Source organism: Gouania willdenowi, chromosome 13 (assembly GCF_900634775.1).
Source record: "Gouania willdenowi chromosome 13, fGouWil2.1, whole genome shotgun sequence".
NCBI lineage: Eukaryota > Metazoa > Chordata > Actinopteri > Blenniiformes > Gobiesocidae > Gouania > Gouania willdenowi.
In genome coordinates this window covers 7,096,238-7,112,225 of record NC_041056.1, presented here as the reverse complement: position 1 = coordinate 7,112,225, position 15,988 = coordinate 7,096,238, and the positions used below count along the sequence as shown (strand labels likewise).

Sequence of the window (15,988 nt, the reverse complement as noted above, 5' to 3'; positions counted from 1 at the left end):
TCCTCAGAGAAACATTTACAAACCTGTCTCATAAATCTGCACCCTGCTTTTTTTTTTTGTTTTCCTCCTCCTTTGTCTGCAGCCCTCGTGAAATTACGAAACCTAGAAAATAGCAAAGCTTACATTAGAATTACTGAGTGAATTTCTCCTATTTCGCTGCTTTAGAAGTCTTTAGAGAAGATGCGCAATGTTGTTATGGCTGCTATCAAATATCCAAGGAAGCAACAGAGTGTCCTTTATCTGGAGCTCAGACAGCCTGCCTGACTTCTCCACTGAGGCTCCTTTATGAGCGCTAGAGCTCAGGGATGCTAAATCCATCTATAATGCTAAAGTCATGGTCACTCTGTGTTTATCTTTTCACCTACAAACGTGTGCACCTCAAAACGTACACATGACAGATTAAGAAGTCCGTTTGACGCTTCAACCTAAATAATTAAGATCTTTGTAGTAGAAATGAGGAGCACTGGTAATAGTATTGTTAAAAATAGCATAAAATGTGTTTGATATATTAGCAAAAAACTAAACATGTGTAAAAAATGAAAGTTTGTTTTTGTTGCACGATCCTATAACCATTGAGACAGCCATCTTGCGTCAGTGATACAGCATATACTGTACATGTAAAGCATGTTTGTTGTATTGATGTTTTGGTCTCCATATGTGGTTATACCCATGTTTCTCAACCTTGGAGTCCGGACCCCATGTGGGGTCGCCTGAATTATCTAGTAATTAATGTAAAAATTAATAAATCAATGACATTGTCACTGACAACTGTATTCTTTACTTTCACTTTGTCAAATATAATAGTAGTTAATCATGATAAAACGCAGTATAAATATATCTGAGCTGGCAAATGATCAAAAACTAATTCTAGGCAAAAAAAAAAAAAAAGTATTTTAAGGTCCAGAAATTTTTTATATTAAAATGGGGTAAAAAAATCCAAAAAAAAAAAAAAGGTTGGGAACCACTGAGTTATACACTTTTGTAATCATATACGACATGAGGAAAAGTTTTGTATTATTAATATTTAGGAACGTAACGACATTTCACAACATCAAAAAACGGTGTAATGAAATTCAAAGGTGCACAAACATGCATTGGCGTCTTTAAAAGATTGCACTTCTTGTAGTGTTGACCTTCGACAACATGTAAAGTAGAAAAAAAAAACAAAAATGTTTTAAGAGCGCGAAGGGGCACAATTGTCCCTCTTGCTTGCCGTAGTAGCTTACACACTGCAGTATTTACATGATGGACAACTTTGAGACAGTGAATTCTCATAAGTCTGTTGTATGTAGTGATGGACCGAAAAAAAAAAACAGTTGCTGGGTTTCCATTACAGATTTTCTCAAAAAAAAGCAATATTTCTAAATGTTGATAAAGTACAATTGTGCTTTGAACGTGTTTCTATTGAATAATGTTTTGAGCAGGAGCCTCGCAACTACCGTGAAATCTCATCCCGCGAGGCTTTCGTCGCAGAAAAACGGACGCTCCAGACCTCGTTATAACACTCCATAGTTGTTTCTCGTCTAATGTGGCAGTAATAACCCTAACCCTAAGTATAACGCTAAGAAATGTACCGCGTCATGTTTAATCGGAGAGAAGTGGTCATGTGACCAGGTACGTCACATCTTGTGACGTGTATTTGTGGAAAAGGTGTTTCCATAGCGCTTTTGCGACACATTTTGATATTGAAACGTCTGCTCGCTCACTGGAGGTATTTCAAATACAAACTACACTAAACTATACTAATAACTATAGGCTACATTGTATGAATGCAACACCAGTCCCTTTAAAGGTGCAGTCCGCAATGTTGGAAACCTAGCCGAGCATGATTCGAGCTAGCAAGCTCCACCCCCTCCCATCAGTGCTTCATTAAAAGCTTTTTTTTACAGAATTGCAGCTGCTACAGAGTCCTGATTCATTTTGTTTCTCTTTATCATCCCACTCTCAGGATAGAAGAAACATTTCACACAGAACAATAAAGCTCCTAACGTCTAACTTTAACCAAAAGGATGTGATTAGCTGGTGAATTCACCATCATTTAGTGATTACCATACATGCCTCCATTCTAGTTTTGCTTAGTCGACCATTTCTCCTGTGTCTCTGGCTGCTCTTGTCACATTATTATGATCTGTATTTTTCTGTGATGTTATCTCTGTTAGCATTGTTTCTTTTTTGCACCATGACAAAATGCTTAAAATGAGCTCCCTATGTTTGACAAGGCGTTTCCCCCAAATGTTTACTTTTGTTTTTTCCCCCAAGCTGCTCTGCCCCCAAAAATCATGATAGACGCTTTGCTAAATTTTAACAAAATTCACAAGCTTATCCACAAAACAGTGAAAAAGCACCACTTCAACAGCCATGAGGGCCTAGAGAGATTGGAAAAGGTCAACACTACTAACGGGCATAAAATGAATTATGCTTTTTAGGCTCACTACAAAAATGATTAAACCACAGTGCACACACACAAAGTTGGGCTTTACTCATTCACACTTTGTTCAACTATTTTTTCAAGTAAAATCTATTTATAAAGTGTTAAAAATTGTCTGAATAATTCATATATATATATAATAACAGCGCTGTTGAGCGTAGGGGCCCCCTACGAAGCAATTGCGCCCCCTAAGTTGCTGAAAACTGAACGAGTTTCCTGATAAATTTTGAGATTTTTTAAATTTAGTAATTATTATTATTATTATTATTATTAACAACTAATTCTTTACTTTTACTTTGTGAATCTAGTTCAACTAAAATGCAGTAAAAAAAATTCTTGATCAAAAAGGATCACGATCCAAAAAAAGTTTGGAAGCACTGCATTAAATAGTGTTTCTTTCGACTTCTTTACAAAATGAGATTCTTCAAAATGTGTGTTATCACTCGTTCATTCCATCGTTACGCTCTATAGTTGTTTTTAAATAGTTTTATAATCAAATTGTAATTGTTAGTCAGACAAAAAGGGGGTAATTAGATTAAAAAAATAAGAAAAAGGCAAAAAAAAAAAGCCAACCACTGGTTTAATACACATGCATTTCAAGTTGATAAAATGACATGGCTGTTAATCTAAGCAGCATGAGGTTCATAAGCAGACATGTAGGCACGGCTCTTTAAATCACTGAGAACACGCAATCTCCCTCCAAGGTTCTCGGCTTTTTTAAAGAGGTGTGAATGCATATGCCTGTTCAAGAGCCTGGGATTGATGTATAAGCACTGCTTTAAACACTTGTTTCCCAGTGTGACCAATGGCAGCGTTAAACTTATAAGTGTCTGGAGACCCGCTCTGTGTCAAGCTGAGAAAATCTCCTCACCTTTTTAGTTCAAACGTGGGTCAAAATGATCTTTAATGGTGCTGTTGCCTTATGTGACTATTAAGTTAATTTTTTACGCTTATAGCCGACCCACTCAGCCTGTGTGTGTGTGTGTGTGTGTGTGTGTGTGTGTGTGGAGTGACGAAGGGGAAGGCAAAGGGAGAATGACATTGTGCAGCGTATAGTTGAAGCAGTAATCTTAAAGCCCCTTCCCCACTTGCCGGAGCACATTTGCTTGTGGTTTGAGGCTTATCCCCGCTGATGTGTATCTGTAAACAACTAAAGCAAGGCGGCACTCAGTCTTCAGAGCACATTTGTCCTCTTTTACTGGATTATCAATTGCAGTGGTATACGCAGGCAGCACAGCAGCAAAGCCAGCATTTAGCAGTTGGAATAGAAGACATTCTGCAGGGATAAGCTAACCTTCAGTGTTGAGGACAGGTATTCTCTTCCATCTCATCCAGCTTATTCCTCCCCCAACTCTGATTATTGAAGCGAACAGGAGATGGAACGCATACATCTCACAGGCTCGCTATCTTGTAATGGGTGACGTTTTGGGTTTACTTTTACTTCAGTCCAATAAATTCATTTTAATGTACTTCAAATGCAGCAGATTTGCCCTGAAACTAGATTCTATTTTATCTAAAAAAAATGAAAATGCCGATTACAGCATGGAAAACTCAATGATAAACTCACAGAGGAGTCAGAACTGTTGATCACATCTCTGCTCGCTGTTGGGGGTTTTAGGCTACTGCTGATATCATTTCAATCATCTATCTACAAAGCAAGAAAAATCTGTCTGTGGCTCAAATACCTCTGCGGTTCAGGGACAGACAGCGCTGAGACTTTCAACATGGCTGCTGCTTGGTTCAAGGGTGTGCAACGTCGGATATGTTTGGACTGCAATGATACCGTTCATGAATTATTTCATAAAATTGTCTAAAATACAGCTTTGCAGAACAGCTCAATGTTAACAGGTAGTCGTGATAACAGGATAAGTTAGAACAGCTCAATGTTAACAGGTAGTCGTGGTAAAAGGGTAAGTTGAGGAGTGACTGCACAAAGGGCTTTTAAAAACGACTATAGTGGGTCAAATATCCTTAAAAAAAAACCCTGTAAATATTGACCAGCAGGTACCCACAGTGAGCAACGTTTGTAACAAAAGTGAGTAAGAATAATGTGTGTAATTGAAAATTGCATTAGGAATTGAGTGTTTACAAGGTCAGTTTAAAGAGGATTTAACTTCTATTCTGAATTAAAGAGGAATTAAGGCTCCCATATAAAGCAAAGCTACTTAACCTCCCAATTTTCTATAGCAAGACATACTTCCTACGGGCACTGCAGTAGCATGACATAATATATTACAGATTGTGACTTAACCTAAGTCAAAAAAAATGTTTCTGTGTAGTGGGATTCCCAAAGTATTTAAACTGTATTTTATTCTTTAATTGTTAAAACTCGAAATAAGTTTTAGACAAATCCCCAGAGATGTAAGGAGTACTGATATATCCTACTCAAGTAGAGTAAATAAAATAACACCAATGATTTTAATTCAAAATTTAAAAAAAAAAGAATTCTCAGGCTCCAAGTACAGATACATTTATGAACTCTAAAACAGTGCCATGTCAAATGTACCATGTGGATAACAACATAATAGGTAGAAACCTGAACCATAGAGAGTGGCTGGGCATTGATCAGAAATATGGATTATGTTCAATGTGCCTTGAAATGGAAATAAAGAAATATCACAAAAAATATATAATTTACTCAGTAATGGTTGGGTGGAGAAATGTTATGAATTACTTTACTTCTTTTAAAATATACTGAAGTACAATTAAAATGACTGATTTTGAAATACACTGAATAAATTACAAGTACCCATAAAAGCAACTCAGTTACAGTGACACGAGTACTGGTAATCTGTTACTTTCACTTCTGCAAATCCCAATAATTTATATGTTCAAAAAGTCCCAAAGAAGCTTTTAATTTAAATCCAAACTGTACATTAACGATGAGCACATAAGCATTAAAAAAAACAAAAAAACAAGTGCAAACAGAACGCCAACCTCCGCCAAGCACCAAATCTCTTTGTCAGATATCAGCAGTTATCTAGATCAATGATCCTGACCATGGTTCCATTTGTCGAAAAATTGTGATTAAATGCACAATTTGAATCCGAACTGAATGAAACTCAGTGGGGTAATTAAGAAACCAACCCAACCAAATTTAATGGAATCTTCCAAGCCGTAAAGTCTATCTTTGATTAAAACGTCAAAATTTGTGAAGTACTTTTGTCGTAACCAAACAGATAAACGGCGGTTTGGTGAAATAGAAAATCACAATATAGCCTAAATTGATATTTTTTTTAGCTTTTTTGTATTAAATATTCATTTCAGAAGTCATTACTTCTTAGAACAGCATGTAAAGCTCGTCCTAACCCTGACCTTCCCCTAAACCAGCCACACTACAGAACTCACTCACACGTGCTGTCACAAAAGTGGCACATATTGTGCTGCTGTTTGTTAATAAATGTGCCTGTGCGGCATTTTGCATCAATGTAACCCAGAATTGTGCTTCTAGTAAGATTTTATTAACCTAAAAATATCAAAATATATCTGGTATATCGACATTTTGAGAAAAAAATATTGAGATATGGTTTTTGGTCCATATCGCACAGCACGAGCCTAAATCTCTGTGCTAATAAAGAAACCATGTGAGTTGAGAGACTCTTTAATATCACATTATTCTAATTATAGATTGCTATTTCAGGCAGGGGACAGTGTGCAGTTATAATTCATAAAACCAGTCAATGGTGTATTTAGAAAACTTAAAAATCCACTAAGTATGAAGTAAAGAAACAAAAGCTGACCTGGAGACGGGAAGATGGAGAACAATAACGATGATCCAGCAAATTGTCTGTCTCCACACACTCAGCTAAGTAGTGAGGGAGGCTGATTAGTAATTCAGCACACCTGAGTGCAAAACAGGAGGGTGCGCATCAGTCCCCGCCCCTCCCACCCACACAATGACAAGACTGGGAGTGAAGACACATATTTATATAAATGAAACGATTATTAAGTTTATTACCCTAAAGGTAAACTTTGATAACGTTATTGAGGTGTGTCCATATATGGGAATATTTAACATTGTTGTGTTTTGTGTTGCTTTTTTTGTAAGAGATAAACTTGCGTACTCTGACTGTACTCACTCACGCCAAATCCTGTATTCAAATAAATGCTCTTTAAACTGCACATAAACTATCTATTTAAAATATTAAAAGTCCAAAGAAAGTAATGATTTTTTTTACATTTCATCAAAACAAGTTCTGCAACCTTATGATTAGCCTGAGCTCTGCTTCTAATCAGAAAAAAAGCTATTTTTCATTTACATTAAATAGGAATTATTCATGTCCGAGCTGCTTGTCTTTTTGACTGTGGTTTTAATTCCAGATTAAATGCATTTACACTCGGCTTTGCCCTCATTACAGCCTCCACGCATTAAGGTCCAACACACCAACGCTCAAATGTCACCTGCAGGCTATACTTGCAAAAGAAAAGTGAGACAAGATTAAAAAAAGAACAAAAAATGATGAAAGGTTCTCCACTCAAACAAAAAGAAATGTTCCCTCTGTGGTATGGGAGCTTTTTAGATTCTGTAGAATGGAAAAGTGATGAAACACTTGAGAAGACTAAATGTCAGAGCAAAAAAAAAGAAGCCGCAGCCAATAAAGAAAACACACATCATAAAACTTACATTTGAGACAGAAAGAGCTCATAACTGCTCCACGTGGCTAATTAGCACTACTCTGTATCCTAGCTTGTCACTGCACTTGATAACAATATGTGACACATATAATATAATATGGGGCGCCGACTGTAAAGTTGCCAATGCTAAAATAACTAGCAACTTTTTGCAACATTTAGCAACAAGCCAAGTTTAAAAAAAAGTCTGTGATTTTTTTTACATTACTTTTGACCAGATGTACAGCAGTACTAATTTGTGATGTTTTTTTTTTCTCGTAAAAATATAATGTCAATGTTAAATCTAAATGTTCCAATTAAATATATATGTTAAATCTGAATGCTTAATGTTAAATCTAAATGTTAAATGTTAATTTAGTTTTTGTGCAAATTCACCTTTTAGATTTGGTATTTAACATTTAGATTTAGATTTAACGGTTAGATTTAACATTTATCATTTTTGATATTTTTTTTCTCGTAAAACTATAATGTCAATTTTGAATATAAATATAAATGCTACATTTAAATATAAACATTAATTATAAATGTAAATGTTACATTTAGATATAAACGTTAAATCTAAATAACAATGCTAAATGTTAGATCTAAATGTTAAATCTAAATGTTAAAATTAAATATGAATCTTAAATCTAAATGTTAAGTCTAACTCTAAATGTTAAAATTAAATATGAATCTTAAATCTAAATGTTAAGTCTAACTCTAAATGTTAAATCATAATCTAAATGTTACAGATTAAACAAAATATTTCGATAACATGCAAATTCACCTTTTAGATTCAGCATTTAACATTTAGATTTAGATATAACATCTAGATTTAACGTTGACATTATATTTTTACAAGAAAAAAATCACAAATTTTGCTGTAAATCTGGTCAAAAGTAATATTTAAAAAAACACATAAGTTTCGTAAATGTGGTTTGTTGCTAAATGTTGTAGAAATTAGCATGTGCAACTTAACAGTTTGCACCCCATAGAAAAAAAATGCCCAAAATGACACACAGGCTATGAAAAAGGAGACGAGGCAAACCATACTAAAGTAATATATCCCTGCTACAAAAACAAGCCTTAACCACAATGCACGTATAGCTAAGAGCATAACCATGAATTTTGGCTAATCAGCAACAGCGTGAGGAGCTGTTGTGTGAAAGATAAGTCAACATGAAATGACTCTGGGCATTATGGAGAACACAAATGCTTTGCCTGGAGAATCTCTGCAGTGAGTGCGTGATTCTGCGCACTGCAATTTAACTGTCGATTAGGCCGTGATCACATAGAAAAGGCTGAACCTTATTAGCTTTGCTGGAGAGGTTATGTTTTCAGGCCCACGCTTGTTTTGTTTGTCAGTTAAAGAGCAGGATATCAGCATCCTGTACGTCTCAGGGAAAGGTTAAGCCTCTGACTCATTTTGTTCAAGATATCAAATGCAATCTTATATGCCTGTGTTTTAAAAGACGGTGAATCTTAAAAATATGTATTAAATTATGTATTTAAAAATACGTGCTGAGATATTTCATTAAATGAATGAAATTCGAGGAATGCGTTAATATAAAATACCGTAACTCTGCTAATATTTGCGCTATCTGAGAAATGACACCAGTTTCTGAAAGCTATTTCTGAAAGCAGTTTCTTTACGTCCAATATGGTGTCATTTTACTCACACGTGTCTGAGTCTGAGAGAGAGAGAGAGATTAAAAGAGACCAAATAACACTGGATTTAATTGAAAAGGTTATTTATTTTAGTGTATATTTAATGATTATTTAGTGCTCCTTAAGCCGTGAGTTTTCTTCTTCTAGTTTCAAAAGTCCAGGAGGCAATGTTTCTCATCATTTCAACGATTAAGAAATTTTTAAAAGGTTTCTGTGAGATATTTCAAAGACAGATTGTTAAAAGACATAATAAAGATGATTGACTTCAAGATAGATTTAGGAAAACGTTAAGTACTTTGAGTATGCCGAGGTCACCCTAAGTGTCCTTTGTTTTGGAAATCAAAATATGGTCACCCATAGGAGTGTGACGATATCTCGACACGCCGATATACCGCAATATTTTTCCGCACGATCGATTATCGATATGCTCGAAAGCACTATTGGAGATACTTATTCGTTTACATTGGTATGTTGACACTTATTTACAGAAATGTTGCGATAAAATAGTGTCACTGTTCATAGGACACTTTTTCAATGTATTGTCTTTCAGAGATATGAAATAAAAATTGCATTTTTTCACTTAATCTTTTTTTTTTTCTTGTTATGTCATTGGTTATCGTAGATTGATTTCTGACCAATAAATCGATAATCGCAGTATCGTCGTATTGTGAGATAATCGTTATCGTGAGCTTTGTATCGCGTATCGTATCGTGAGGTACCCAGAGGTTCCCACCCCTAGTCACCCTACTGTAGCTACTGGCCCAAATTCTATAAAAACAGATCTTTGTATCTCTGGTGTTGTTTCTGTGCATGTTTGGTAATGTTACACTCTTCATTCTCATGCATAATTTGTTTAATTCTGTGTGTTTGCTCCTGAGTTACACAAATATATGTACCCAGAGGGTTGCAAGTTGGAATCCTGCAAGACAGAACAGGCTGTGATTGATACCAGTCAAATGCACAAATACCATGAAGAATCAGGCGAGCCCGGGCATGCATATATTTACTCAAACGGGCCAAAAATTTGACTATGCAAAATGCAACATGCAGCAAAAAGAACACGCAAAACTATGACATCATCTTTGAGGCAAATCCCAAACCAAGGCTGACAAACTAAATATGGAAATCATGTCTTCATTTTATTGTCTCTCAATCAATTCACCTAAAATTAAACATTGTACATGACAAATGACAGACATAAGTTTCAAATCTGTGTTTGAAAAGCTCATTGGGAACAGCTGACGAGCTTTCATAATTGGTCACATGGGAGCTTCAATTCCTCTTTAAAGCAGAATAAAAGTTAAATCATCTTTAAACTGACCATGTAAACACTTATTATTAATTTAATTCCGAATTAAACTGAAATCCAAATTAGGTGGCTGGTTTATTCTGATCTTAATTCCGAATTAGATTTTTCTCTTTCATGCAAACACTTAACTTAATTCCGCTTTGAGTTAATTTGGGTCGTTCTGCGCGATTTACCGCGATGACGCCATAATCCAAGATGGCCGTCTGGACTAGAGTGCAGACTATTTATTTATAGGCAGTGGCTATCAGTGCGTAATACGTGTCAATAGACCGGCAGTCTGTACAAACGCAGCGCTCCTCATTGGCCAGTTTAGGCGACGTGATACTGTAGGTGCACCACGTCAGTTTTATTTTAGCTCATATTTATTTTTAGCTACCATGCTAACCCTTTTATTTTAGCTCTAACCCTAAACCAGGAAATACCCTAAAATGTTTATTTTTTTCGTACAGTATATGTATTTCTAAAGGTTGAATTTGCCATATTAAATATGATAAAATGAAAAAAATATATATGTCAAAAGTGGGATTCAAACCCTCAGCAGCGGAAGTGAGAATCCTTGAGTCAGACGCCTTAGACCACTCAGCCATCTTGAAACGGTGATAACACAGGCACATTACACTTATGTAGAAAAGGTTTGGCAACGTCATCTTACGTACGGATAGACTGCCGGTATATAGATACGTATTACGTACTAGGAGACACTTCCTTATTTATAAGAGCCTCAGAATACATGGATATAATGAAGAGAGTGGATGGGCGGAAGCATAAACATGCAGACTTTCACACGGACACACACACAGACTTATTAAACACACACAAGCCTTAGTAAACGCGGGGAACGGAACAGGCTTCACCGGGCGGCTGACACTAGGACCCGGAGGTGGAGTAAATGCGTCCCCGTACTGCATTCACAGAATGTAATATCACCAAGTTTATCATTTTACCAGTTGTTACAGATTCTATCTTTACCAGGGAGCAAATATTCATTCCTGGCGATTGTTTTCCAGAGTTTTACTGGGCTTTATTTACTGGTGATTAGTTCCTATCTCCTTCTGCTCTGCGGTCCGAACTGAAACCGTGTGGTATTGTCCAGCTGCTGCTTCAAAACTACAATCAAAATAAACGTGATAACAGTTCTCATGTGTGGTCTTCTGTGTTATAGCCGACAATTAAAGCTTTGTTGTGTTTTTTCCCGATAGATGTGATACGTCACGTTCGCCCACTGTCCAATCAGAGTCTTCCAGACCCCCAGACCTGAAAAAAGTCGAATAAACCGGTTTTCCATGTAAACCTCAAATCGGGATTTACTATTGCCATGTCAACACGAAGCAGAACACTTTAATTCCGGATGATTTCATTCGGAATGACTAATTCTGAAATTAAAAACATCATGTAACCGTGGCCAGTGTCAGAGGGTGTGTGTTATGTAGTGAGAATCCGAATCTAGTTTTACTACTTGAAAGCCTGGTTATTTATTGGTTTAGTGCCTGTTTAGCCTCAGCAGAACCCAAAACACACCCCGTAATATTAAGGGTATTAAATTTGACAGGGTGTAACAGGGCGGAGCCTCTCAAAGGATCAAAGCTGCTCTAAAAACTGCTTTGAGAACTCCCCCGCCCCGTCTGGTATGAAAATAAAGCCCTATGTTTTTAATGAATGAAGTAATTCCCTGCAAACCACCCAAAGGAAATGCTACTGATTACCATTGTTTCAATGAATCACTGAAAAACAGCTACAAAGAAAAACGTTGGCTTTTATAACAGGCTACTTTTAACATAAATCACCAATAAAAGATAGAACATGCTCTCCAACAGAAAACCAATTATTTCTACTGGACGAGAGACAAAAAACTTGCAAAAACACCACAATCCTGAATTTTAGGCATGTTGGGAATATTTACATGGGAATATCAGTATGTGATATTTCACATAATTCACAAAAATATGTATTCATTAGACTAGAGTATATCGAAGTCTTGTATGTTAGTGATCCTAAAATTATATTTATAATATTTTTTAACTGGCAGAATGCACATGTACTGTATATATTGCATTTCGACCCCTTGCACTAAGAACTATAGATGGGAATTAGCTTTTATTCTACAGTCTGGTACAAACATCTATTATTTGTACAGTGTCCTAATAAATCATCGCATGAATCTGATCAGTATTTGTTTGTGAAAAAAACATATCACATACAATTTAGGCAGCTTTTAATAAATTGCTCCAAATTAACACTGTTCTAAAGACCCTACATTTAGGCTGTATTCTAACTATTGAAATCTAACCAACATTGAATCTATCTAATTTAATTTATGGCATAAAAACAATACAATTTTTATTTGACTTATTGGATGTTATTAACCAATGGCTGCAGCCACAAATGTGTGGGAGGATATTTAAAGGAAAATCTGCATGTGTAAAAGTTTGAGCACCTTTTGATGGACTTACACTGTGAATAACAATATCTATTTAATGATAAAGTACAAAAGCTGCCGAACCTTTAAAACCTATGACTGGAGCCTCCGCGTCTCGTTACTGGCTCTGTTAAAGACTCGGGCACCATATCTAGACATGTCTTCTTCTACTTTTTTAATCTTAGTTTATATCTATCTTCCATTGGTGCCGATCCACACACACACACACACACACACAAACATAATCACTCACTGGTTCTGTCATCTTGTTTACCCAATGCTGCTGCACTGTAAATTCGAAACAAAAAAATAAAAAAACAAAGAAAAGCTTCTTTGCGGCAAACATCACTTTTACTTATTAAAGTGTCATAAATTCCACATTTACTGTAGATATAACATTAACCTTTTATGAGGGTTTACTTGACTTTTGGGAGGTGAAACATCATATGCACAAGTGTCAAGAAGTTGACATTGTTGGTAAATTGCACACAATAGCAATCGATTATTAATAGTTATTACATGTCAGTACTTTGACTACATTGATGCTAAAAGACTTTATAATAGCCCAGATGATTGATGGCTTCTATTTTAGATGTGTTCCACAGGCCCTGGTGACATCCATGATGATGATGATGATGATGATGATCAAAGTATGATGGTGAAGCCTGTGTTTAGGGGCCAGGGTGGGGACTGAAGCTTCTTGACAGAATGAGGAATTTAATGTAATTCTAAAAAATAAAAGAAAATCTCCACTAATACTGTATGTATGGAAAAAGTATCTCAAATATTGAATTTTTTTTGACAAAAATGTTCATCTTAAGTGTTTAATTTCAAAAGACAAACAAAAACAAAGGTATATTCATGTTGACTAACATTTAAAGAAAAATATTTATATTTTTAAAAATAAAATACCAAAGATTTCTAGAATGTAATAAAAGTTATACATGTTTCTGAGTTTGAGCAACATTTGGGAGTAAACTGTTTTTAATTTAACTTTAAATTTGACTTTCACCCATGGCAGCATCAGCCAAAGGGCCAACCTGGACATGTGACCTGGCTGGGTTTAGCCTGCAGCCCTCATGTTTGGAAAAAGTATTTCATATATTTAATTTTATTTTTACAATTTTGTTTTGTTTTGCTTTGTTTTTGGCACCAATTATTATTATTATTATTATTATTATTATTATTATTATTATTATTATTATTATTATTATTTATTTGAAAGTGTTTCATTTCAAATAACAAACTAAAACAAAGTGTATATCCATGTCAACTATGCATCTTTCTTCTTAATGCACTATACATTCATTTTAGAAATGTGAAAATTTTAAGAAAAATCTTTACATAAAATGTAATAAATGTTTTAGAATCTTCTCAATTTGAGCAACATTTGGGAGTTAACAATTTTAATTTAACTCAGCGATTCTTTTTTTCATTAACTTTCACTCATGGCAGCATCAACCCAATTAAGGGCCAACCTGGACCCGTGACCCGGCCGGGTTTAGCCTGCAGCCCTTTTTAAAAATGGGAACATTTTAAGAAAAATATCAAAATTTTGAAGAATAAAATATAAAAGATCCCAGCAACCCTGAAAACAGGAACAAGCGGGTCAGAAAATGGATTGATGGATATCAAAGATTTCTAAAATGTGCTAATTATTATATATTTTTCACTTTGAGCAACATTTGGAAAAAACAATTTTTAATTCAACTTTCACTCATGGCAGCATCAACCCAATGAAGGGCCAACCTGGACCCGTGACCCGGCCGGGTTTTGCCTGCTGCCCTTATATTTGACACCCCTTCTCTAAAACATGATAATCTCTTTTTAAAATCCTCCCTCTGATCAAGGACAACAACAACCTGCCTGTGACCTGTTGTAACCCACAGTAGCAACTGCTGAGTCAGCACTTATCAATGCATGTGGGTCTCGTGGGACAGATAGAGGGGGGGGATGTCATTGGTTTGATTCCCCCTCCTCGCACACACGCACACACACACACACACACACACACACACACACACACACACACACACACACTCCTATGTATGCGCGCTGCATGGTCGCCTATAGGGCGGTGGCTGCGTGCGCATGCATGTCCGAGAATGGGACTGTCCGTGTCCGTCTGTGGGGAGTCAGTAGTGGACTGAAGAAGAGTAGGAAGATGATGGGGATACAAGGGTGGGGTGCATAGGGGGGGGACATATCACATCACGCATGTAACCTGAGCTGAACCAACCCAACTTGTATACGGGACTATACTTGAGGGGGAGGAGGGGTGGGGGGGTTAATTTAATGCGCACGCACCAGGGGGAAGACACTGGTGGTTATAATAAAGCGCGCACGCTCCTGCTGCAGAAACATAATATATATATATATATATATATATATATATATATATATATATATATATATATATATATATATATATATATATATATATATATATATATATACAATGATGGAGTTGGGATGAGAAAATAAAAACACACTTTGTGAGTGAAAGGAAGTAAGGATGTAAGGAAGGAAGTAAGGAAGGAGACCGTGGACAGGACGCAGCACTACGGTTCCCCCCAGGATGCTTCATCCGCAGTGTACTGCTCCATCCAGCCTTTCTTAGCCCTCTCATGCACGCATGTATAAGTTCTCTTCCTTCCAAGCATCTGGAAGAAGAAGAAAAACTTGTGCCGCCACATTCTGCTGCTGCACAATCCAACTTCCAGGCATTCCTGCGCACTACACATGTGCTTCATCACAAACCTGCAGAAATCCAAGCCCAGCACTGGGAAGCATTAACACACACACACACACACACACACACCGCAGTTTACGCACCACGCCCGTCTGTCTCCTCCTCGCGCTCACCTTTAAAGACGCTCGCGCAGAGGCTGTAAAGGATGAAGATCAAGTTGTGCTTGACGATCATCTTCTTCTTGTCTTTTACCTTCCTTTTTCACTCCAGACTGGCTCTTCTTCTTCTTCTCTTCTCTCTCTCTCTCTCTGTGTGTGTGTGTGTGTGTGTGTGTGAGAGAGAGGAGGATGATGCACTTATCCAGGTGAACGCAGTTCGGGACTGGGTCTGAGTTACATCGATGAACTCACAGTGTGTGTGTGTGAGAGAGAGAGAGAGTGTGTGTGAGAGAGAGTGTGTGAGAGAGAGTGTGTGTGTGCACCCTGTGTGTTTTCCCAGCAGGAGGTGTGGGAAAGGCAGTGATGATGATGACTGTGGTGAAGCAGGATGGCAGAGATGCTCTCTCTGCCTCCTATTATTGCTTTTTCTCTTTCTCTTTGACTCGCTGCAGAAAGCAAGAGGCCCCGCCCACGTCTTTTCACGTCATGAAGACGTTTTTGTTTTTTTTGTGTGTGGTTTTTTTTTTTTTTTTTTTTAATAATGGCGAGCAGCAAATAGTTCACATCACTTCCCGGGATCAAAGTGTCAAAACAATCGCATTCCGTTTCTGTTGCAATCCTACACATGGAAAACATCAGTGATTTATTGTGGGATCGATTTCAGTGATCAGCAAACTGCAGTATCTTCTCTCAGTGCAAAACAGTT

At 36.6% G+C, this 15,988-nt stretch overlaps 1 protein-coding gene across 3 annotated transcripts in view; it reads right to left on the bottom strand.

Moving 5' to 3' along the window:
* The window catches only part of cadm2b (cell adhesion molecule 2b), a 223,326-nt gene extending 207,641 nt beyond the window's left edge, over positions 1 to 15,685 (bottom strand). For all 3 annotated transcript variants that reach the window (XM_028464139.1, XM_028464140.1, XM_028464141.1), the window contains exon 1: positions 15,298 to 15,685. In XM_028464139.1, coding sequence (XP_028319940.1) covers positions 15,298 to 15,358 — 61 coding nt within the window. In that variant the 5' untranslated portion in view covers positions 15,359 to 15,685. The remainder of the gene's footprint in view (positions 1 to 15,297) is intronic.
* Positions 15,686 to 15,988: the final 303 nt, after the last annotated feature.